This window comes from Equus asinus, chromosome 3 (assembly GCF_041296235.1).
Source record: "Equus asinus isolate D_3611 breed Donkey chromosome 3, EquAss-T2T_v2, whole genome shotgun sequence".
In the NCBI taxonomy this organism is placed as follows: Eukaryota; Metazoa; Chordata; class Mammalia; order Perissodactyla; family Equidae; genus Equus; species Equus asinus.
Genome location: NC_091792.1, coordinates 144444595 through 144470726, shown reverse-complemented (window position 1 = coordinate 144470726; position 26132 = coordinate 144444595). Strand labels below are relative to the sequence as shown.

Here is a 26132-nt window from a genome sequence, read left to right as displayed (position 1 = left end):
AACACTCTGAATATTTTTAGTGGAATCCTCACTTTATTCCAAGTATTTGACTTTTTCTAGTCCTCCGTCCCCAGAGACCCAGGATTCTCTTCCTTTTGTTACCTACAGGAACTTATGTTTAAAATAATAAATGCTTACCGAATGGTGAACATTTCCAGGAAGCGAAACTCCTCACTTCCTGTGGAGAGAGAGGAAAAAGCAGAGGACCCGAGTTCTTTCCCTATGTAGAGTTGACCCAAGGGTCAGAGAATTAGGTTAAACATTGGAATGATGTATTGCAAATAACAGAGCACAATTCAAATAGCAACAAAGAAATAAGAATTACTCATTCCATTTCTTATTAGTTTATTTTGACCTTTCTAAACATCATCCTGCACACACACATCACTTACCAGGAGACCCTGTCCAGGCAGTACTTAAACAGACAAGTGGCAAATCTATCCATTTGGTTGCCCTTGCTTCCCCACCAAAAAGAATGTCTCGAAAACTAACACTTGACAAAAGGCTTAAATAGAAACCAGTTTTATTATTGCAAAGCAAAATTTATTTCTAATGCATTAACCCAACAAAAAGTGACATTTACACTAGAATGGGTGATCTCGTGGCATCTCTAAGAATCATTCTAGGGAAGTAAGCAGTTAAGGTCTCTCAAACTGAGGCTTATCAAGCTAAGCTTGACATTTTTAGCAGTGCTTAAATGTATACTTTTGAATCAGATCTGATTGAAACCTTTCGACTGCTGCCCACAACAGATCTAAGCTGTGCCGATCTTTTCCGGCAGTGTCCTGCACGGAAGAGGGAACTGAGTGCACAAAGGCATCAGGGCAGACACATTCTAACTTTGTAAGAAGAGTTCCAATGGACCCAGTGAGACTGCGCCCTGGAGACAGGGAAGGACTGTAGCCCATCGATGACCAGTGATAATTTTTGGATCAGACCTGTTTTTGTCCTTGGAATGGATTTAAAAACCTATGAACCTGAGCAACTTTACAACAAATAACAGCCAACATGAGAGCCAATATTGAAGAATCGAAAATAAGTAAATGTGAACCTTGGACTAGGGTAGCTCTCCATTTAGGTTCAAGAATAACACGCGCTAGGGCAAAAAAAAAAATGAGTAAAAAAATTAAATTCAAATACAAACCACTGAAAAGCCACAAAAGTGCCAAAAATAGTATTAACAGGACCAACGTGATATGACCAAAGTAATGTAATTTAGGCAAAGCTTTTTAGGCATTTCCATTTTCAAAAAACATTCTGAGATCTTTTTACAAACTTGTAGCATTTAAAACCATATTTGTAAATCTAAAAGTCCTTTGACTTATATGCAATAATCAGTGAAGATAAACATGTAATACCTGATAACTGATTCACGTGTAATTCTCATTAAAATATCCCAATGTATAAACTTCATTAAAATAGAATTAAATGCCTCTATTGTAAAACAAAAAAATAGAAGATTGACACAATGACAAACACCTATTTATTGTATTAAATACAAACCTGAAATGTTAAGTAGATATTACAGATTCCAAGAAATTACATTTCAGATTCCCAAAATGTCCTGCTGGTGCTTTGACAACTAAAACAATGCTTTAGAGGTTGTTTTTAAAAAAATTCATAAAAAAGCAACAATTGGGGGATATAAAATATGTAAAATCCCAAACTTAAATGTTTATTCAAAATTCTTTCGAATCCCTAAGGAGGCTGTAAACAGTTTGTTTTTACATGTTCATAGCTTAAAGGAATGTGACTATCACAGTTCATATGGATTTCTGCCTCGGAAGCCCACCAACACCAACGCTACACAGTAGTTTCATGCTTCCATAACCCAGTCCTCACATTGCCAGTGCTATCCGTACCCAGTAAGGGTCCGTCCTGCCCATTGCTTTTAATTGGTCCATTCTGAATGGCCAAGTTAAGGCCATAAGACTTCTGCTGACTTTCAAGTTCAACTACAATTGGCTTCCTCAACGTGTCTTTTTTACTACTAGTTGAAACAGGCTTTTCAAAATTTCTGCTGCTTTTGGGGAGTGTGCTACAAGCATCACTGCTGTCCTGTTGGGGTGGGTTGTACTGTCTCTCTCTGTAGGCTAAATAAGCTCTTCGACTCCTCGAGTGTCCTTCGGTATTACCCGGCCGACTTTTAGGTAAGCCGTTCTGCACACTACCTTCCACGCTTGTTGGGACATCGTAGGCATATTCTCTGAGGACTGTGAGTCGGCTTGCCCGGTGTCCTTTACTTCTGTTTTTATGATGGCGGCTTGGGTGCACATTTGTTCGAAACTGAACTTCTAGAGGCGCCACATGCATTTTAATATCATTGTCCATCGAATGTTCTGTCAGACTGTTATCAAGCTGAGGCGTGGCGTTCAAAGGCAGGGAATTAGTATGGCACTGGGCGGCAGCGGCCTGCAAGTTTGTTAATTTACAGCCCTGGGAAGAATTCTTGAAGCTCGATGCACTCTTGTTTGTGCATGAAGATTCTGCACTGCTGTTGGTGCACTTGGCTGCCTCTCCGTTCGTCCCACTGGAGTTGGGGGGCTGCACGTTGACTTGTACAGAGTATGAGCTCCGGCCCGGGCAGCAAGTCATGATCCACGCAAGTCTGACATCCTCCCTATTGACGCAATGGTGAACCATGATGAACGCACTGAGGCTTAAACATGTGGCTCCAAAAAAGAAGCTAAAAACCAAGTCCAAAGGGTAATACAATGAAACAGCCAAGGCCCCAAACATCCACAAAGTGACATATAAGAGCAAAGTAAGGCTGGCCCCCAAAAGTTGAGAATGAAAAGTGTGCTCATTTTCCAACGCCGATGTCGAAATCAGAGACAAAGACATGGAATCCTGATGATTTACTTCGCCATGTTCATTGGCTGCCAACCTCTGCTGCTCCTCGGTGGGCTCCTTCAGCTCATATTTACGCTCAGGGTGTCTTCTCAACTGAATAAATATGCTTAGAAAGTACATACAGTTTACGAAAGTGATGAAGCTGGCAGGTCCATAGAAGGCTCCCAAGGAGGGTTCCCACGCCATCCAGCAACTAAGAAAGAAAATTGTGAACCAGCTCAGATGCTACACGTGTCAACAAACTGTTTAAGAAACTGCAATAAGTTTTCATGCCTGGGAAATAGTTAAAAGGGAGGCAATTGGATCATGTACGCAGAGAACACAAAATACTCACTAGGGTGCATTTGGCCGACTGCCATAATTCTTGATGTTTGCTGCTGCTGTTATGCCACAAACTATGATGGGTATACCGCCACCGATCAGGTAAAACCTAGAAGGAGGGAGTTCCAATTTATTAAGGTGTGTACATCATGGTATCTTAGTACCGCGAAAGTCAGTCCTTGAAGATTAATTATTATTCCTGTTGTAATAATAATAAATTGAAGGTTAACTTTTGGAGCCTGCTTTATTAGTGATAACTTTTTAATTTTTTATTTTTGTTTGGATTTTTTTTTTTTTTTAAACACAAAGTCAGCTAACTTTGAGTTGAGGAAAGCTGATCAGCTTCTGCCACCCTGTGGACAGGCAAAGTTAACACTCAGTTACTGCAGGTAGAATTTTAGTTGATACTTCCTTTTTTTGAGGGGGAAGTTGGCTTCTTTTATATTCAAAGGGTGAACCAGAAAGTTAGTCCACTACAAAATGGACTTTAAGAGCTCATTGTGCCATAGTTCAGACAAAACATGTAATGGTATATTAATTATTAATGTCTGGCTAAGCCTGCATGTTCCAGGATGTCCTAACACTGTGGATGCTTATCCCCTGTCAACTGAGATTAGACAAGGAAAGAAACTGGATAGCAGAAGCTTAACACAGCGCACAGGCCCTTCCTGACCCCTTTCCCACAGACTAGCCAGGGAGAGCAAAAAAAATGATGGTGCAGTAAGAACTGAGTGAGACAGAGTGGTGGCTGGTCCTACAAAGAAAAGCTTTTCTAGGCTGGAGCTTCTTTGAGCTCTCTGAAAAGACAAACAGGGAGGGAACTTTCTGCCCCAGCTGGGTACCCTTGGGTATGGTCAGAATCTCAATTCCGCATTTGCCACTTCCCTGAGATACATCCCAAATGCTGAATTGGCTGGATAAAAGCAATATTTATAACACATATTTTCCATACATTGTTTCTTAGTCATGCTCATAGGTACTAAAATCCTTAAATATGATATTAGTATTGCTGAAAAACCAGATAATTACCCTATAAAACTATAATAATCCTGTCTTCACAGATTAGTGGGAGGCCAATATATGTGACCCTACCCTTCTTCCTGCCATACTAATTCACATTTGTGTCTTACCTGAAAAGAAGGCATTTCCAAAATCAATCTTGGGGTCCACAATCCTGTCTGCCACTCTTTCCCCCCCACACCCTCCAGGACGGACTTCTTTTTATCAATTAACCCTTATTTTGCAGTTTTAAATCTTCTTCTGCACTGCTTCTTACTTTCAGACTATAAATGTGTTCAAGTGTTCCCCATCTTCTAAAACTTTCCTTGAACTACCATCTTCTTTCTCTCTCACTTCAGTGACAAACTCCTAGAAACGTGAGCACCATCATTTGCTTCACCTTTATCACCTTAGTGTGAGGCTATTTCCACCTACTGTGCCACTGAAACTGCCCTCTCTGAGGCCAGGAGAGATTCACAGGCAAGCCCCTGCCCACCCTCCACTGGGGCTTCCTCAAGCTCAAGGACATGGAGGAAGGAGGGCATCCTAGAAGGTGGACCTGCACTAACACCCACGGTGTCCTTATGGGCCATTTGGGGACTGCATAGGGTTTGGAGCCCAAGCTCCCTTTTACGTACCCTTTGTGTTTTTTCTCAGAATCTAACAGGAAGGAACAGCTACTTGAAGATAGGATTCCCAAGTGTCTTAGTCAAACACCATCTCTCAGCTCTTTTAACTCAAGTGACACTGGTGCCAAATCTCTTATCTTATAATCTGACTGTGGCCAAGCACTCCTGCTGCCCCTCACTGCCCAAGGAACCACTCACCCTCCTGAATCTTCTATGTTCTCAAGTGTTCTCTTTCAATTCTTTCTTTTATTTTCCATGGCCCATCTATTAAGAATCAACATGGTCCAGGGATCCTTCTTTTCTTAACCAACTTCTCCCTGGGAGAGCTCGTTCAGCATCATTGCTTCAATGACCACATGTGTGAACATCTCCTGTCCTGTCTAGAGTATGTCTAGCTTTTCTTCTCTGCTAAGAACCAGACTTCCAAAAATGTAAACTTTCCACAAGAAAGTATTGCTAAGCCTACCTCCCCCTGTGCGTACCCTTCCCGCTACCTTTCTTACATGATGTTCTCAGTTGATGGAAGCACCATTTGCTGAGGCACCCTTGGCTAGAGTAGACAACTAGCAGCCATCTTCAAATTTTTCTCCCTCACACACCTCTTAAATCCAGTTGGTCATCAATCTCAGAGAAACCACCTTAAGGCTCTTGAACACATGTCCTGTCTATTTTCTCTGTTGTTGTTCTGGTTTCAGTCCTCAATGGAACTACCCTAATGACCTCAGCAGAATTCCTTACTCTCAGGCATTCCAACTGATATTCCAGACTCCTGTATGGTTGTCCTTCTAAAAAGACACCTAACCAGGCTACTCCCTTAGTCAAAAATCTTCGATTCTTATACAAACCAGTCAGTTCTTCACATGTGCATCTCCTCGCAGCCTATAAATTCCTCAAGGACAAGAGGGCTTCTTTAAGTCAGGTACATACCTGGCATTCAATAAACTCAGAGACATTGACAGATTTTTCACTCTTCTAGCATGATAATCCATTGACAATTTTTTTATTATAATGAGTGGGAAGGGCATAACTCTAGAACTGCTTTATCCTTTGTAGAGAATAATTAAATTGATGCATACTTGAGTAGATTAAAATCTATAACATGACCACAAGGAAATAAAAACAGCTAACAATTACATCAATGGATAGCTCATCACGACAGAAAATCAATAAGGAAACATCAGCCTTTAATGACACATTAGACCAGATGGACTTAACAGATATATAAAGAACATTCCATCCAAAAGAAAGAGAATACACATTCTTCTCAAGTGCACATGAAACATTTTCCAGAGTACATCATGTTAGGCCACAAAGTAAGTCAATAAATTTAAGAGAAGTGAAATCTTATTAAGCATCTTTTCAGACTGAAATAGTATGAAACTAAAAATTAAATACACAAAGAAAACTGGAAAATTCACAAATATGTGGAGCTTAAACAACATGCTTGTCTGGCCACATACCCACTTGGGCAGGCAGTGTGGAATAGGTAATGGAGAGACCAACTAAAAGACCTCGAGACAGCAGAAGAGACATTTAGGTTTATTGGGATTTACTTATGGGGAGTGTCCAGTGGTGGCTGGCTGGGTGGAACTGTGCACTGCTACTGAAGGCAGGGAGGGGGCTGCTTATACAGGCAGGGGAGCACAAAGGCTATGTGCTTGCCAAGAGGGGCTGTCCCTAGTATGGCCAGAATTCCCAGGAACAACAGCTCACATGGAGGGGCTCTGTATTCCTTTAAGAAGTGATGTTCTTTCAGTGAGATAAGGTAAGATCTGGGCTGGCCAGGCCCTGGATCATTATAAATCCCAGCACCTGGGTGTCCCACCCAGACAGTTGGTGTTCTGCCCAGAACAGGGCCAGAAGGATACATGGTAGGAATCGGGGATGCAGGCGATTGCTGAGTAAGCAAGGCCCAGGCCCCACAATGCTACTGAACAACCAATGGGTCAAAGAAGACATCAAAAAGTACCTTGAGACAAACAATAATTGAAATATAACATACTAAAATTTGTGGGATGCAACAAAAGCAGTTCTTAGAGGGAAGTTCATGGTAATAAATGCCTACCTCAGCAAACAAGAAACGTCTCAAATAAACAACCTAACCTTATACCTCAAGGAACCAGAAAAAGAAGAACAAATGAAGCCCAAAGTTAGTAAGACGAGAAATAACAAAGATTAAAGAAGAAATAAATGAAATAGAGGTTAAAAAGACAATAGAGAAGATGAATGAAACCAAGAGCTGGTTCTCTGAAAAGATAAAGTTGACAAGCCTTTAGCTAGACCGACCAAGACAACAAGAGAGGACTCAAATAAAAAAAATTAGAAATGAAAGAGGAGATGTTACAATTGATACCACAGAAATACAAAGGATTATAAGAGACTACTATGAACAATTATCTGCCAACAAATTGGATAACCCAGAAGAAATGAATAAGTTCCTAGAAACATTTAACCTACCAAGACTGAAGCATGATGAAATAGAAGAAAATCTGAGCAGACCGATTACTACTAAGGAGATTGAATCAGTAATCAAAAATCTCCCAAAAGTCCAGGACCAGACAGCTTCACTGGTGAATTCTACCAAACATTCAAAGAAGAATTAATACTAATCCTTCTCAAACTCTTCCAAAAAATAGAAGAGGAGGAAACTGTTTCAAAATAATTTTATGAGGCTAGCATTACCCTGATACCAAAATCAGAAAAGAATGCCACAAGAAGAGAAAACTACAGGCCAATATCCCTGATGAAGACAGATGCAAAAATCCTCAACAAAATATTATCAAACAAAATTCAACAATATATTAAAAGCATCATACAATATAATCAAGTGAGATTTACTCCAAGGATTCAAGGATGGTCCAATATCCACAAATAAGTCAATGTGATACAACACATTAACAAAATGAAGGATAAAAATCATATGATCATCTCAATAGATGCAAAGAATGCACTTGACAAAATTCAACATCCATTTATGATAAAAATAACTCTCAGCAAAGTGGGTATATAGGGAAAGTACCTCAATATAATAAAAGCCATATACGACAAGCCTATAGCTAACATCACACTTAACAATGAAAAGCTGAATGCCTTTCCTCTAAGATCAGAAACAAGATAAGCATGCCCATTCTTGCCACTTTTACTCAACATAGTACTGGAAGTCCTAGCCACAGCAATTAGGCAAGAAAAAGAAATAAAAGGCATCCAAATTGGAAAGGAAGAAGTAAAACTGTTACTATTTGCAGATGGTATGATGCTACATATAGAACACTATAAAAGCTCCATCAAAAAACTCTTAGAACTAATAAGCAAACTCAGTAAAGTTTCAGGATACAAAATCAATACAAAATAATCTGTTGTGTTTCTATACGCTAATAACAAACTATCAGAAAATGAAATAAATAAAACAATCCCATTTACTGTTGCATCAAAAATAATAAAATACTTAGGAATAAAAGTGAAAGATCCATATACTAAAAACTGCAAGACATTAATGAAAGAAATTGAAGAAGACACCAACAAATGGAAAGATATTCTTTGCTCGTGGATTGGAAGAACCAATATTGTTAAATCTACAAGTTTTCAACACAATGCCTATCAAAATAATAATGGCATTTTTCAAAGAAATAGAACAAGTAATACTAAAATTTCTATGGAACCACAAAAAGCCTGAATAGCCAAAGGAATCTTGAGAAAGAAGAACAAACCTAGAGGCGTTAGACTCTGATTTCAAACTACATTACAAAGGTATAGTAACTAAAACAATATGGAATTGGCATAAAAATAGACACATAAATTGATGAAACAAAATAGCCCAGAAATAAACCCAAGCATATATAGTCAATTAATTTACAACAAAGAAGCCAAGAATATACAATGGGGAAAGGACAGTTCCTTCAATAAATGTTTTTGGGAAAACTGGACAGCCAGATGCAAAAGAGTGAAACTTGACCACTATTTTACACGATACACAAAAATTAACTCAAAAGGGATTGAAGACTTGAATGTAAAACATGAAACTATAGAACTCCTAGAAGAAATCACAGACAGTAAGCTCCTGGGCATAGGCCTTGGTGATAATTTTTTTGAATCTGACACCAAAAGCAATGAAAGCAAAAATAACTAAGTGGGACTACATCATACTAAAAGGTTTCTGCACAGCAAAGGAAACCATCAATAAAATGAAAAGTCAGTCCACTGAACAGGAGAAAATATTTGCACATTATGAATCTGATGAGGGGATAATATCCAAAATATATTAAGAACCCATACAACTTAATAGCAAAAAACAAACAACCCACTTTAAAAAATGGGCAGAAAATCTGAACAGATGTTTTTCCAAAGACACGCAGATGGCCAAGAGGTACATGAAAAGATGCTCGCCATCATTAATCATCAGGGAAATACAAATCAAAACCACAATGAGATATCACCTCACACCTGTGAGAATGGTTATCATCAAAAAGACCAAACAAGTACTGGTGAGGACATAGAGGAAAAAAGAATCCTTGTGCACTGTTGGTAGGAATGTAAATTGGTGCAGCCACTATGGAAAACAGTGGGAGGTTCCTCAAAAAATTTAAAATAGAACCACCATATGATCCAGCAATTCCACTTTTGAGTATTTATCCAAAGAAACTGAAAACACTAATTCAAAAAGATTTATGCACCCCACGTTCATTGCAGCATTATTTACAATAGCCAAGATATGAAAATAACCTAAGTGTCCATGAGTGGATGAATGCATAAAGATACTGTGGTGTTTCTTCATTCATTCATACAACGGAATATTATTCAGCCATAAAAGAATGAAATCTTGCCATTTCCAACAACATGGACGGATCTCAAGGGCACTATGCTAAGTGAAATAAGTCAGACACAGAAAGAAATACCATATGATCTCTCTTATATGTCAAATCTAAAAAAAAAAAAAAGCCCTTCCACTAAAACACGGATAAATAAATGGAGAAGAATAAGGATGAGAATCTTTATTATAGATTGTGAACTAATAAATGTAGAAGGAATAATGGAATTAGAAAAATCACCATTTTGTAACCACCATTGTAGCAATCGTTTCAGTCAAGTACAGTGGGATTGGGCGAGAGTGAGGGCAAACTACAGCCTGTTGTTCCATACACTTCTGTGATGTTCAAGTGTCTCACACTGCACATGTTCTCATGATTTAATAGAAATAATTTTTAAAAAACAGCTAACATTTTCATAGAACCTATTATATGGCCATTACCATCTTAAGTGCTTTAAACATTAACTCATTCATTCCTCACAATAACTCCATGAAGTAGAATCGTTCCCACTTTATAGATAGACAAGGAAGGCTGAAAGAAGGTACAGAACTTCACCAAGGACTCCCAGCTGGAAGGCTGCATGGCCAGTATTCACAACTAGGCAGCCCAACTTCTAAGTCCATTCTTTTAGTTTCCAAAATTCATGCAGCAATCTTTGTTATGATAATACTTCATTAAATTTAATATTTAATGGACATTTAACATAACACAGTAAACAAAGATATTAGATACCTGAGCATTGGTCTTGGTGGAGGTGGCAGTTCATCAGGATCCTGACATCTTTTCGTTTTTTTAGTGACTTGTTTATAGATATTTCGAGCTGTCACTCCCACCCATAATACTGTAGCAAGGGTAGAATAATGAAGAATTATTCCAACCTAGAAAGAAGATTGAAAAATACATAAACTAAAGGAAAAAAATCCCTCTTTTCAACCATAAAGTGTAGTAGCCACCATTAAGGTTTATCAAAAAGATTGGTTAAGTAACTTTCGAGAATCTAATTCAAAAACAGTATGAAGGTATATTCTAATGTTCAACTCCTTTGCCTGCTAATGAAACTAAGCACTCTAAGAGATGTATGATAGAGGATTATGTCCTGTAACAGACAAACCAACAGTTGGACCTAAGAGGCCTACAGACTGCAACTTATACCCAAGATGACCCCTAATAAACCACAAAATTGGCTCTGGACAACATTAAAGCAAAGGTGTGTTTCTCAAGGATGCAATGCTATAAATTAGAAGTCAGTATCGAAAGCCCATTTTGAGGAGGAAGGCAGAGGGCGAGGACAACTAGAGAGCAGAAGTCCCAGCACCCAGAGAATAAGCTTTACAATAAGAGACCCAAGTTCTAATTCAGAGCTTTTTATGTACCGTAATGGAATGAGAGCAGTATGTGGGTGGGTAAGAGGGTGAGTTTGAAATAAAAAATTTTGCCTGATTTTGAAACCAGGATCCACCCCTTACTGGCTGTGACACACTTAGCAAAGTCATGTCACATCTCAAGCACAGGTTCCCTCCTTTGTAAACCGAGAATAATATGAAAGCAGCATGAAGCTAAATAAGATGGTTTACATAAAGCATTTAGCATGCTGTTTGGTAAATGCTAAGCAATTAATAAAAATTATATCTACATTATTACTACTCAGTAGGAGTGTAGTTTTAAGAAAATAATGTCAGCTCTCTGAAATTAATTTTCCTCACTTGCATAGTGGGAGGATTATCAATAACCATCTCTAGGGTTTTTCTAGGGCTTGAATGGGCACAATATCTGGGACATAACAGGTGCTCAATAAATAGTGGGTAACTGCAATACATGTAAATGATCACACTAATTAAGTTTCTTCCTAAAGAGGAGATAGAGGGCATGCTTATCATATGACCTGTGTTGGAGACAACTTTAGTTGAAGATAAAATTCTAGATGAAGATACGTACGAGGCCAAGAGAGATTTAAAGTCTATTTTAAGAAAAATAAATACATTTGTCATTGGAGTATCAAGGATGTAATTCAGCTTTCTTGTCTGACTAATTATGTACTATCTTTTTGATCATTTCTTCATATACAGTTATTATAGACAAAATCCTATTAATGAAAATCTCCAAGAAAAAATTTTTCTTTCTTAAAGGATGGCTCTTCAATCTCAAGAAAGTCAAATTGATTGAAATTATCAACCTAGGTCAATAACAGAAGCACTTAGACCACTGCCCAGAGTTCATTTTAATGAGAACCAACCTGTAGCTAAAACGTGGCGACATGAAAGCTCAAGTCTTATTTTAGCAGGGCAAAAAACTAGGGAAGTCACTGTCCAGGGTAGTCACTGTCCTTGCAATGACTCTGGAAGTGCTGGGAGGGTGGATCCAGCTTGGCCAAACTAGGAGAGTCAGAGTTACTTTCTTAAGGAGAAAGAAAAATGGTTCCTTGATTCCCATTAGTTTTACTGACTGCATTGTAAAAGCAAAATTTACAGACAGCAGTAGAACAAAAAGCATGAAATAACCCTTTGAGCTATCTGGAGTCACACCACATACTGTAAGCAAAAAGAGTATAAATGAATTTGGTGCATAGAAACCAAAACATTCTAGACAAATCATTGATATTGACTCAAAATGGTAGGCTCTACTCTTGCTGGAGTTTTCTCTGATGCAGAGGTCAAAACAATGAGACATTCTGTAAAATAAGTGAGTTTAAAAATAGAAGTTAAAAATAATTTCAACATCAGAGGTACAAGATGGAGAATTTTCCTGTTTTAGATATAAGAAGGAAAACTCAACCTGTAGATTTTGAAGTGTTTTCTATGGAATTTCGAAATTTCCAGAGAAGTGTTCACATTTGAAAGACACTGAAGCCTTCCAGTTAAACAATTATTACTAACGGTGGAATTTTAGGGTCTGAGGTCATCTGGTAATAGTCATGTAGGCAAACCACCAAATATTCCACAAGGAGGAAGTGAGATCTAGCAAAGAGGGTCTTCCTATCTTTTGAAATGACGTACTTCCTATTGTATTCTCCATCAGACACTTGGGCTATACGTGAAATACAACCTCACTGTCACAATGTCTTCCAAAGAAATCAGAAATACATGTGGGAAGTTTGTAAATAGTTTGGAAGTAAGTAATCTCATTCATAGGGCATGTAAATGATTCATTAAATACAACAGATTATTACTTAAGAAAGTCACCTTACCTCAGGACACCAATTTCCAAAGCTGAAAAATGGGCATAAAATAATTCTCCCAAAGAGTTGTTGCACTTTATATGTATGTTACTAACCATCAACTCTCACATACTGGAGCCCAGACACTATAACAATCCTATTTTTACACACCAATCAACCTAAGACAAGTGTAGCATGCACAGCAGCTGTGCAAAAATGATCTTTATGATGAATATATAAAAATTAAAATAGTAACAGTTTCTACTATTGAATGACTGCCATGTACCCAAAATGTATTAGACAATTTTGTATGTGATTTTACTTCATCCTCCTAGCATCACCATTCAGTCAATGTTATTAATCTTGAATTACAGTCAAGGAAATTGAGGCAGAGGGAAGTTAAATCATCCACCAGAGGTCACATGGTCAGTGGCAGGGCTGCAAGCCCAAGTCAAGTCTGTTGATGTCCAAAGCCCGTGGCCCCTCTACTATGCCACGTTGGCCTCCACCAGATAGTAAAGCACAGTGATGGGGGGTGAAGGGCACTCAGAATCAAAGAGACTGGCATTTGAATGATGCCACGGCCACCAATAGCCCTAGTGATTTGGGGCAAGTTATTTCAATTCTCTGAGACAATTTCTGTACTTAATATAAAACATATAAGTAAGAAGTACCTCCGTGGGTTAATATGAAAGTTAAGATAACACATTTGCTATAGTTCGCAAGTAGAAAGCTCTCAATATTCACTGATTGAATTTTTTCCCATGCATCTCACGTGCCATTGCAGCAATCCTCTGGATAACAGATATAAAAGGACACCTGAGAAAGTCAGCTGGCACTGTATTTAATAGATTAAATCATGGAGTGGTAGAGCAATAATGTAACTTAAATAAGATCCAGCAAATCCTTTCACTGCATACCTAAGGAAACCAAGGACCAGAAAATTAATGATCAAACAACTACTTGGCGGCACATCATGACCCAGAACTCAGATCACTTTCAACCTTGAGTCATCAGCCCCTACTACGCCATCACTCAGCTTCCTGGTTTGCCTTTGGCTCCTGGAAATGACTTAAGAACTAGAGTGGGAAGTACCTGGCTGGTGGCACTTTTAATAACTTCAACCAACCACTGTGTGGAGGCAACTATATTAGAACCTGTTTACACTGTTCCTAAAACATGTGAGCTCTAAAAGGGAGATAAGGGAGACAAAATGCACTGATTACATGCATATGCAGAACTGCACGTAAAAATATGTACACTTTAGGGTTCCGTTTTAGAGATGGAAGAACCTTAAGGGTCACTTAACTATAGACCAACCCATTATTTGATAGAAGAAACATTAAGCCCTTACTACGTTAAGCGACTAGTCATACAGGCTGTTCTAGCAGACACAGAATTAGAACCTACCTACTAGTATCTGGAATTCAGGCCAGTCCTTTTTGTGTTCTATACTCTCCTCTCAGCTAGTTAGTAACAGAATTAACTATCACAATAGGAAAGTGAAGCAAGTCACGTCTGAGTCAGAAATAGCAAGAATGATGTTATGTCTTTCATAAAAGAAGGGGAATACATTGTAAAAAACAGAAAACAACATGTGAAAACATCTAAAGACTTGCCTTTCCTTTCTGTAAATCTTTGACTAACGGACATTCATTCTAGAGGCCCTGGAAACTCAGTGTACTTCCTTCTCATTTTCATTCTAGAAGTGGTATCAAATAGTCAAGACTGTGAAAGGAATCTTTACAATGGCCTCTTTCTATTCATTTCCCTAGTGAAATAAATTTATGTGTCTGCTTCATGAAATCAATGACTATTTTTATATAAAACTGAGACTATTACTACATTGTGCGCTGAGTAATAGTCTCCGCTCAAAATGGCTCCGGGGCTGAATGATTTCTACTATTTGCAAACAGAGGCCTTTTTTATTCATTTGCCCAACAAATATTTGCTAAGCACCTTCTATGGGTCAGTCCTGTGCTGATCCTTGGATCAAATCAATAAAATTCCTGCCCCTGTAGAGGTCAGAGTCCAGGCACAATAAACAGCTAAACACCAGTCAATTACCAAGTTCTGTAGGCACCATGGAATTTCAATAAGCACCGTACGATAATGAGGGGAGGGGAGGGATGGTATCTCTGAAGCAGTAACAGTGAACTGAGACCTCCAAGATAAGTGGGGGTAAGCCAAGTAGAGAAGGGCAAAAGACTGAGACAAAGGAAGTGCTCTCTTCTGTACACATGCAAGGTTGATCTGAGACCCGTGACCTGACTTCTTGCAGGCTCCAAACAGGTTTGTTTTCAAATGTATAATAATGGCCTAAGACGGAAATATGCTGCACAGCTGAGAGGTAATTTCATCAATAATAACAGCAGTAGTAATAGCTAACATTCAGTGGCACTCGGTGTATGCCAGGTAATCTTGAGTCACTTAATCCTCTCAAAAATTCCTATACACACTCACATTTTAAATCGGATTTCAGATAAACGATATTGGATTAATCATCAACTTTAGGTTCATGACACATTCTATGATAGGGCTGAGTACAGCCTGGCTTTATTTAGTTAGTTATTGTTAATATAAGTGTCCAAGAACCTGTCAGGAAGACAAAGGCAAGATCTTGACAAACACTGTCCTATCACACTCTGTGATCCCCTCACCTGAGGGAGTAACCACCCTATATGCTATGATTACCGTCCCTTGGCTTTCCTTTTAAGACAGTTTTATTGCCCCTAGATATTTTCATCAAAAGCAGCTGTTTTAGTTTAGTTACTCTTACCTTTATAAAAAAAAAAGATATCAGGGTGAATGCAACTGATGGCACTTAATTTTTTCACTTATATTTCTAAGACTTATTCACAGTTACGCATTGTTGTAATTCATTAGTTTTGACTCTGGTATAAAATCAGTTTATTCATTCACTCTCTCAGTGATGGGCAATTGGGTTGCTTCCAGGTTTTTTGTATTGTATATAGTGCTGCTATGAATATTCATATGCACGTGTACACTCATATGCAAACGTCTGTTCCATATGGGCAAGCTTACTCTCTGTGCCCGGGAGAGGGACTGCTGGGTCCCAGGGTGTGAATGTTTAACTTCAGAAGGCAAAGCCTCCCTACAGTCAACCACATACTTTCCCACCCACAGCGTATAAAAGATCCTGTGGATGTTCACTACTTGGCATTGTCAGGCTTGATTTCTGCTGACAGGAAAAGCATAAAATGGTAACTAACTGTAGTCTTCATTTGCATCTCCATGACCACCAATGATGCTGAACATCTCTCTATGTGTAAAATGGCCTGTGTACTTACTCGTCTGTGAAATGCTCTCTACTCTCATGTCACTTCTTCTACTGGGTTTCTGGTGGCCTTTTCACTGATTATATTTTTTATTTTAATGCTCGGTCAGTTGTATATATTGAGAATAGCTTTTCCAATGTGTAACTTGTCTTTTCGCTTTCATTAGGAATGTTAATAAACAAAAGCTCTTATTTTTAATTTAGTCAAATATCTCACTTATTTTCTAGTCAATGCCTTTTAGTGTCACGTTTAAGAGATCTCTCCTTATCCCAAGGACTGTGATATTTTCTAATATGAATTTTAACATTTGGTTTGACATGTAAGTTTTTAATCACCCCAGAACTGACTTTTTTATATGGCATGAGGTATAGTCCAATTTTAATCTCTTTCCAAATGGATTTTCCCCAGCTCCCTTTACTGTACAATGGTGTCTTTTTATTTTATTTTTTGCTGAGGAAGATTAGCCCTGAGCTAACATCTGTACCAGTCTTCCTCCACTTTATACGTGGGTCACCACCACCACGTGGCTGATGAGTGGTGTACGTCCGTGCCTGGCAACTGAACCCATAAATCCAGGCTGCCAAAGTGGGGCACGCTGAACCTAAACCACTATGCCACGGTGGGCGGGCCCCTCAGTGGTCTCTCTTTACCAGACTGATGAGGCCCACAACCTCTGTGCTGCACCAAAGTTCCACATAGGTCTGCTTCCAGGTTCCCTATTCGACTGTGTTAGTCCATTTACCCCTAAACCAAATGCCACAGTTTTAATTATGTTAGCCACTAAGTTCTGATGATTAGAAGTCTTCCTATTTTACTATTTTTCAGAAGTGTCCTGGCTATCTTTAGTCCTTTTATCTAAATTTAAAAACCATTTTATTGAGTTTCATGAATAATTCTCTTCTTATCTATAGATTAATTTAGAAGAAACTGCCACCTTTCTGAGATTAACTCTTCCTCTTCCCATTTATTCAGGTCTTCTTTAACACGTTAAAATTTTACCTGTAAATCTTGACCAATTTTTATTATCTCTAAGTACATGATATTCTTTGATACTATATAAATGGTATCTTCTCATTAACTATTTTTTTCATAGTTGTATTTCTGCATACTAACAGTAAATTTTCATATATTAAACTACATTCACTCATTGCTAAACTTTCCTCTTATTTCTAATAATTTATCTATAAATTACTTCAGGTTTTTTAATATAAATAATCACATCATCCCACAACAACTTAATTATTTTCCCAAATTTACGGTAAAACACTGAGACACAGAAAAGTTAAATATTGACATCAGGGTCTCCAAGAGATATTTGCACTCCCACATTCATTACAGCAGTATTCACAATAGCCAAGAGGTGGAAGCAACCTAAATGTCAATCAACAGATGAATAGTGTGGTAAAGAAAGTGTGGTATATACCACAATGGAATATTTATTCAGCCATAAAAAAGAAAAAAATCCTGTCGCGTGCTACAACATGGATGAACCTGAAGGACATTATGCTCAGTGAAATAAGCCAGTCACAGAAGGAAAAATACTTCCTGACTCCACGTATATGAGGAGTCTAAGTAGTTACAAGCTCATGGAGACAGAAAGTAGAATGGTGACTGCCAGGAGCTGGGGGGAGAAGGAAATGGGAAGTTGCTGTTCCATGAGTGTAGTTTCAGTTGTGCAAGATGACAAGCTCTAGAGATCTGCTGTGCAACACTGTACTTATAATTAATACTGTACTATACACTTAAAATTTTGTTAAGAGGGTAGATTTGTTAGGTTCTTTTTGTAATAAAAAAAAAGTTAAATAAATTTTCCAGGAAAACACAGTTTGTAAACAGCAGAACTGAGATTCAAATCCAGGAAGCATAACCTCTTAATTATTATGTTACACAGCTTGCTATTATGCATATGAAAAACAAAATGCAAAGACAGAAATAAATTTTACATATTTCCTATTCATACATTGAAAGGTTTCGATTTTTATACTTACACTGCAAGAATACTTACTGTTCACTAAGGCCACATATGTAATAATTTCTTTTAAGCTAAGAGCTGAATATTTTTTAATTCTTCATATTTACCACACCTAAGAACTTTCTTATTTTTATACCTTACAGTTAAAATCTTTTTCTAATTTCTATCATTTTCATCAACAGATGAAATAATTTTTAAACTCTTATTATCAAAAAACGTCATTTCTCTTTCAGCCAGTCAGGATTTATTATTTTTTTAATGAAATGTTGGGAATTATAACAGATATGACAATCAGCATAAGATTCCCAAAGATAAAAAGAAGAGCCCATAAGTCATATATTCAGTTGTGAAATGATAATCCCAAACTTGAAGTATACTGGTAAACTGTTTTAGTGACATTTGGTTTAACTTTAATTAGTTAAAGGAAAAAAAAACTTCAAAGAAACAGTTTTCCTTTTACAGTTAATGTAACAAATGAAATTACTTCCTAATATCAATATTATTTTCCATTTCAGTTTTTCACTCTGACTTACCGCTTGGCAGACGCTGGCATTTCTGGTTTGGGTGATCCCTCCCACAAAGACCACACAGGTCAGGAAAATATGAAAGCACAAGTTCACAAGCATGTGCCAGCCCTTGAGACTGATTCTAATCAAACTGTTAAAGGGGAAAATATTAATATTCAGGCTAGTACATTTGAAGCAGGACATGACAATACTCGTCTATAAGTTAACAATTCCAAGTGCATAAAGGACCCAATGTAAATATTTTATGTTTAAACATTTAAAAAATATATACTACCAGACACACACACAGGATCTGAGAAATCATTTAACTCAATACAGTTTCTCAACATTTAACTTCAGGCACTAAAAAAGACAAGTCATTTACGGAACTAGCACACCCACTAAAGGCTACACAAATTCTCCATATTCAGAAACACATGGGCTTTGCTCAGTTACGACGTCTTATGATGGCTGGATTACTAGCTTGCTTCCTAGAGATTTCTGCAAGGTGCCACTCTTTTCCTGACCTACTGGGAGAACATGGGCTAAATGTCCAGTGCATTTCTTCCTGGCCTTTCATCATGAAATGTTGAAGTTTTCTTTTCTTTTTGATATGAAAATCTCCTTTTGTTTCTTAACTAAATGTCAAGAAATGTCATATATGTTCAGCTTAAATGGGAAAATACATTCTAGCAAAACCTCTTGTCAAGTGAACTTCTGCTTAGCAAATCCTTTCAGTTCATTAGTTCCTACCATAAACTAAAAGTTTCTGCAGCTTTGTCTCCAATTAACAAAAACCATATCCCACACTTAAATGTCACCAACTTTCTTAAATGCCATCTATAAAATAACGAATATCACAACAGGCAAAAAATCATAAAACAGAAATAATATCATAGCCTGGTTCTGGAAGGTACCCTACAGGTACCAAGCCTCTACCCCAGGTCCACCCTCCAGCCTCTAACACATTAATCCCATATTCCTTCCTAGATACAAACCCAGCAAACTGACAGATGCTGTAAAAGATGAATTCAACATCTCATTTACTAATTATTTATGTCTCAAACTGCATGAAACGAAGAAGGCCTGCATGCATTCTAAAGTAATCATCCTTACGTTGGAAGGATAGCATGGTATTAAACTCAGTTTCCTCTGAATTAAATGTGAAATAAACTACTCCAATTCAAAGTGCACAGATCTCCAGCAGTCAAGTTTCTCTCTTACCTGTGATGGTATATGTAACTCACGATGACGGCCAGGAGGCACAGGAGGAGAATGATGGAAGTAGTGTAAACCACAGGGTGCAGGAGACTGGCTGCCTGGGTGTACAGTTCAGAGCCCGTCAAATCCTGCAGGGGAAAAAGGAAGCATCAGAACTCTGGCCCTTACATCTCTTCATTTTATTCAAGGATTAACGTTTCACGCTATTTTCCTCACACCTTAATTTGCCTTCCTAACTTTCACTGTGTTAACTACTTATGGTGTATATATACACACACACACACTCTTATTCTCCACGGGACCACCAACTTTATAAATTTAAATATTGACTCTGCTATGAGGGTAATGGAGAGAGAAGAGCAGTGCACATGTGGGTGATTTAGGAGGGGCAACCACAGACTTCATCCTTTGTAATGCCCTTCCAGCCCACTTATCACTCTGCATATGCATCAGGTAATGCAAAGACAGCAGTATCTCCAAGTCAACAAAGCCTAAACAGACCTCTCAAACTACCTGCACTTACGTTCAAGCACCATGAATGAACAAACACTGTGCAAGGCTCTGGGGACATAAGAGTAAGCCATGGTTCCTGTCCTTGAAGAGCTGAATGTCACAGAAGATGCACGATCACATCACGTTTGACCAAAAAAAAGGATAGCCCGGTTATGGGAGCGAAGAGCTCAAAAATCAATAACAATACCAGCAATACCAGTAAACAATACCAGCAAATCACTTACATAGAATTTTCCATAATCTAGGCACTGTGCCAGCACCTTACACAGAGTAACCCTATGAGCGAAGTATACTATTAGCCCCATTTTATACCTTGAAAAACTGAGGCACAAAGAGGTTAATGCCATAAGGATTAGACCCAAAGGAGCCTGGCTGCCGAGTCTGTGCTGGGCACAATGCACACAGTGGCTCCCTAAAATGAGAACAACGGCCATCTGAAGGTTTCCTTACTTACAAAGGACAAAGCAGGCTGGAAAGACACCTCCGCCCCAACCACGGCCACCATGCAGGAAAATGAGGGCTGTAGGAGTCAAAGCTGGAGATTTACCAGATCCTGTCACGAAATTCTCTTTCTAAACTGACTCTTAAAGCTACAAGATGACAGCTGGACGTGGGAAGGAGTTCACAGTGGAGGCATCTCTAATTAGGAAGTTCCTGAAACAATATCCAAAACTAGCACAGCCAGATGTAAGAGGAAGGGAATGGGTGAGAGACAGGAAAACTGAGGATGGCCTCAACAGAGTAGGGACGGGAGGGGCACATTCTCCCATCAAAGAATCAGAAGTTGACAATATACAATTATAGATCTACAAATGTCCTATCAGAACACCTTAACAAGCCCTTCACCATAACAAAGGTTGAAGAGAGGCCCACGGAGCCTGACAAAAATCAGTCAATGGGAAGCTGGGGACACAATGCAGGACTGAATTCCAGCCTGAGAACTCCACCACACTGTGATGGGTCTCAAAGCTGTAATTCATCTACTTATTCAACAAACGTTAAGTGGACGTCCACCACGGCCAGGTGCTATGCCAAGCACCAGATATTCAGGAACACAGAACATAGGGCCAGCCCTTCAGGCTTGAGTTTGTAAACTAAGAACCCAAAAGAGAAAGTACAAGAGAAAAGCCTATCACCACAATTCTGAACAATGTGCCCTGTGAGATGCTTACAAGGTTAGTCTATGGTACACGGCCTCAGTGTGTTCGCATTCTGCTAAAAATCCAGAATATTAGTGGGAAAATTCAAAAAAGGTCGGGGCAGTGAGAAGCAGTTAGATGCTAGGAAGAGTAGACACATTTCCCCTCAATTTCTATGAAAAGCTACTTATACCAGTGCAGAATTAATAATTGAGGATAAACTTTCAATATCTAGGATTTGGCCATGAACTGCCTGCTTTACATTCCTTAAGCAAACGTTCAATAACACGTCACCACTTACTTGCTAGCTATGTGATTTGGGAGCAGTTACCTCCCCGTAAAGTGGAGACACCACCAGTCACTGGCAGGGTTTGGGTAAGAGCCAGGAGGAAGCATCAATGAGTCTTCCACCATCCTTTTGCAAACAGTAACAAAACACAGGTAGCTGGATGTTAGCTAGTAAAACATCAGACAAAGTGCCAATTCAATTCTCAAAACATGTTGCCATAATATTTAAGTTTAAAAGAAATCAGTGTTTTTCAAAAGTCAAATGCATGCGACATAATATGAGAAAGAAACTGGATGCTGAAACAGAGAGCAACGACTCCTAATTCTATGTTATGCCTGGAGAAATGTGGAACTACCACTGTCATCGGTCACAGAGGGCACTGCTTCTGCAGGGGCATTTTTGGTTGTCACAAGAAACTGACCTGCTGAAATGAAAGGGAACCCATGCTGAGAAACTGGCTGAGAAAAATGTGTGAGGGGCCTGATAGTAAATATTTGAGGCTCTGCTGGCCAAGAGGCAAATCGGGGCTATTATGCAGGTACTTATTAACGACTTGAAATAAAACCATTAAAAAATTTAAAAATCACTCTTAGCTTTCCAGCATTTAAAATAAACAAACAGCAGGTGACTAGAACGGGCCTGTGGGTCAAATGTTCGGTAGGATTTGCAGACTCCTAGTATAAAGGATACTAATCAAATTAAGAAAATAAAAACCTCCTGTTTTGATGGCACAAGATATAAAAGAATATAAGACTAGTTAAGACCGCTGAGATTAGGATAGTAAAGTTAAAGATCTAAAACAAGAGAGGTAAAGTAGAAATCTGAATCAAAATTACTTTCAACTGAGCTGGTAAACACAATTTCTTTATGATACTGTAACAAAAACATTCCTAAACACACTGATCAAAAAAGGCCACTAGGAGACACCCATGAGAAGAAAAAGCAAAACTGTCAACACATTTGCAATACAGTAAAAAATAAGGAAAAATCTCTGCCTCTCGTGCTTACACAACGACAGCCCATCACTAAATGGTGATCTTAGTCACTCTTCTATATGGTACAAAGTTAACTGCACCAAGCAGAGAATATTAGAACACCTCAAAGTGCATTAAACATCACAGAGGATGATTAAGGACCCAAATAAATGGAAGAAGAGTTTTTGAAACTCTCTGTTTACTTGAGAGAGATTCATATATTTACAAGTTACTTCTAGCCTGAGAATTACAAATATAAAATCACTGGCAGTTTTACATAATTCATTGTTATCCTATCAATAGTAAGGATAATTACAAATCAGTAATTATATAAACTCACCAGGATCTCAACAATGGAAGAAAAGACCAAAGAAAACATCTCAAGGTACCCTCTCTTATCAGAGTATAAAGAAATATAAAAAGAGTTTGCCAATAAAATAAAATTTAAAAATAGGTCTGAAATCAGAAATGTAAAACAAACAAACAAAAAATCCCCCGGGAAAAGAGAAGTCTTTCTTTTCCTCCCTTATTTTTCCCTTAAGGAATAAAGAAGAATAATTTCAAGACTTTGCTCCCCCTACCTCATACCATACGTAAAGGTCAATTCCAGTTGGATCATAGACCTAAATGTGAATGGTAAAAAATATTAAAGCTTCTCAAAGAGAACATTGGAGAATATCTTCATGATTTCTTAAATAAGACATAAAAAGCACTAATTATTAAAGAAAAAGAAAGTCAGAAAAATTCAGAAACTCAGCTCACAAAAAGACAACATTAAGAGACAAAGGAAAAAGGCAATTTCCATAGACTGAATGTTTGTGTCTCCACCAAATTCATATGTTGAAATCTAACCCCCAATGTGATGATATTAGGAGATGGGTGCTCTGAGAGGTGACTAGGTCATGAGGGTGGAGTCCTCACAAACAGGATTAGTGCCCCTAGGAGAGAGACCCCAGAGAGCTCCCTTGCCCCCTACACCAGGTGAGGACACAGGGAGAAAACAGCCATCTGCGAACCAGGAAGCGGGCCCTCACCAGACAGTGAATCTGCCAGCACCTTGATCTTAGACTTCTAGACTCCAGAACTATGAGAAATAAATTTCTGTTGCTTATAAGCCACCAGCCCATGGTATTCTATCACAGCAGCCCAAAAGGATTAAGACGGGCATGGACTGAGAATATATTTGCAACACATAAATCTAACAAAGAGCTCCTATTCACAATTCATATCAAAAATTCCTATAAGTCAATAAGAAAACAACAGACAACCAAATTAAAAAATAGGTAAGACTTACATGTGGAATCTTAAAAAGGAAACTCAGAAAAAAAAAGATCATTTCTTTGGTTACCAGAGGTGGGTGGAGGGGGCAGGTGGGGGTGAAGATTGGATGAAAGTGGTCAAACGTACAAACTTCCAGTTATTAGATAAATAAGTACTGGGGATGTAACGTACAACATGATGACTACAGTTGACACTATTGTATGGTATATTTGAAAGCTGCAAAGAGAGCAGACCCTAAAAGTTTTCATCACAAGGAAAAAAAACCATTTTTTTCCTTTGATTTTGGCATTTATATGAGATGATGGATGCTAATTAAACTTATTGTGGTAATCATTTCACAACAGATGTAAGTCAAGACATTATGCTGTACACCTTACGTATAGCACCTTAAACTTATACAGTGCTGTACGCCAATCATGTCTCAATAAAACAAAGAAAAAAATAAAAGTCAGAGATAATGGGGAAAAAATAGGCAAGACCTGAGCAGAAACTTCATCAAAGGGTCCAAACTAACAATAAGAAACTGAAGAGGTGCTTAACATCATTGGCCACCAGAGAAAGGCAAATTAAAACTGCAAAGATGTATCATAATACCACCACCAAGGACTATAAAATTAAAGACTTACAATACCAGCACTGGCGAGGAGGTCAAGCAACTAAAACTCTCATTTCTGGTGAGACTGTAAACCAATAAAACCACTTTGGTCAACTGTATGGTTATCTACTAAAGCTAAATAGATGGACACTCTACAATCCAGCAATTTCACTCCTGAGTGCATACGCCCATCAAAACACATGTACAAGAATATTCATAGCAGCTTTTTCTTGATAGCCAGAACCTAGCAACAATTCAAAAGTCCACCAACAGTAGGATGGTATTCTACTGGTTCTGGTATTTTCATCCAATGGATTACTATATTGCCATGAAAAAGAATAAATTGCTGCTACATGCAAAACCAAAAATAAATCTCACAGATGTGACGAGAAAGAAGCCAGACGCAAAAGAGTATGTACTGTACAATTCCAATTATATGAAGTTTAAGAACAGGTAAAACTTATTTGTGGTGACAGACATAAGAAGGGTGGGTATCTCTCGAGATGGTAGTGGGAATTAATTAGAAAGAAACAGGGCAGCTAACGGGAGCTCAAGGAAAAATCTTGTGTACTCACATGTAAAAATATCATTCAGCCAGACACTTAAGATCTATGCACTTGCTCAATCTCAGTTTGATGAAACTGTTCCTCTTTGTTGGTCGCCCTTTGATTACCATTCCCCTTCACATAATTTACCCTGCAGATGTTCTACTACATGTGCAAAATAATATTCCACAGGCAAGTTACTGGACCCAAACAAAATAGAGGAATAGCTAAATTATGGTAGAGACATAAAATAATATTCAAAGGTGAAAAAGAATGAGGAAGCTCTTTTATATTGCTATGGGAAGCTTTCAGAAAGGAGATTTAGTAGCGTGATTAAGAACACAGATTTCTGGAGTCTGAATTCAAATCCCAATAAGTCCTTAACGAAAATCAGACACCACCACCACCACCAGTACCACCACTATCATCATCACATCAATATAAGATATCATCGTCATATCATAAGACATCATCATTAAGCTAAGATATATTATTCCCTGGACCTCATTATCATAAGACATATTGTTTCCTAGGAAAAAACCATGATTTAGAATAATGTTTGCAGCACACAACCACTGTGTAAAAATGGATGAAAACAGGATTATATATTCATTTTACTTTTTGCAATATACATAGAAATCTCTTCAACAATAGGAAAGAAACCAATATTAGCAGTTACCCATTTTGTGAAGAACGATTCTGATGGGAGAGAGGGGTGAGAGTCAAGTTTTCACTATACATTAATGTGTAGAAATAACTAAAATGTTTGAGCCATGTGAATGTAGTCCCTATCTAAAAATCATGTAAACAAAAACATTACTAGCATTCATGTTTAATTACAGAGTAATGAAACCAAAGCTGGCTTTCATTCAGCAAGTTTTATATAAACAAAATTAAAAAGCAACACTAGAGAGATGTTAAAACAAATGGGGGCTCTCTAGTTTCACATATTTCTAGGTGAACACAATAACAAAAGGAAAATCAAGGTATAGAGATTATTTCATCTCAATAACTATTCCCAATTAAAGTATTATGTA

The 26132-nt window shown here is 38.1% G+C and overlaps 1 protein-coding gene across 1 annotated transcript in view; it reads right to left on the bottom strand.

Annotated features, from left to right (window-relative positions):
- Positions 1–521: 521 nt before the first annotated feature.
- The window catches only part of ADGRA3 (adhesion G protein-coupled receptor A3), a 127161-nt gene continuing 101550 nt past the window's right edge, over positions 522–26132 (bottom strand). Inside the window, exons 15-19 of the mRNA XM_014838837.3 lie at positions 19763–19887; positions 18566–18689; positions 10340–10485; positions 3188–3283; positions 522–3046 (exon numbers count right to left, since the gene is read on the bottom strand). Coding sequence (XP_014694323.2) covers positions 1804–3046; positions 3188–3283; positions 10340–10485; positions 18566–18689; positions 19763–19887 — 1734 coding nt within the window. The 3' untranslated portion in view covers positions 522–1803. The remainder of the gene's footprint in view (positions 3047–3187; positions 3284–10339; positions 10486–18565; positions 18690–19762; positions 19888–26132) is intronic.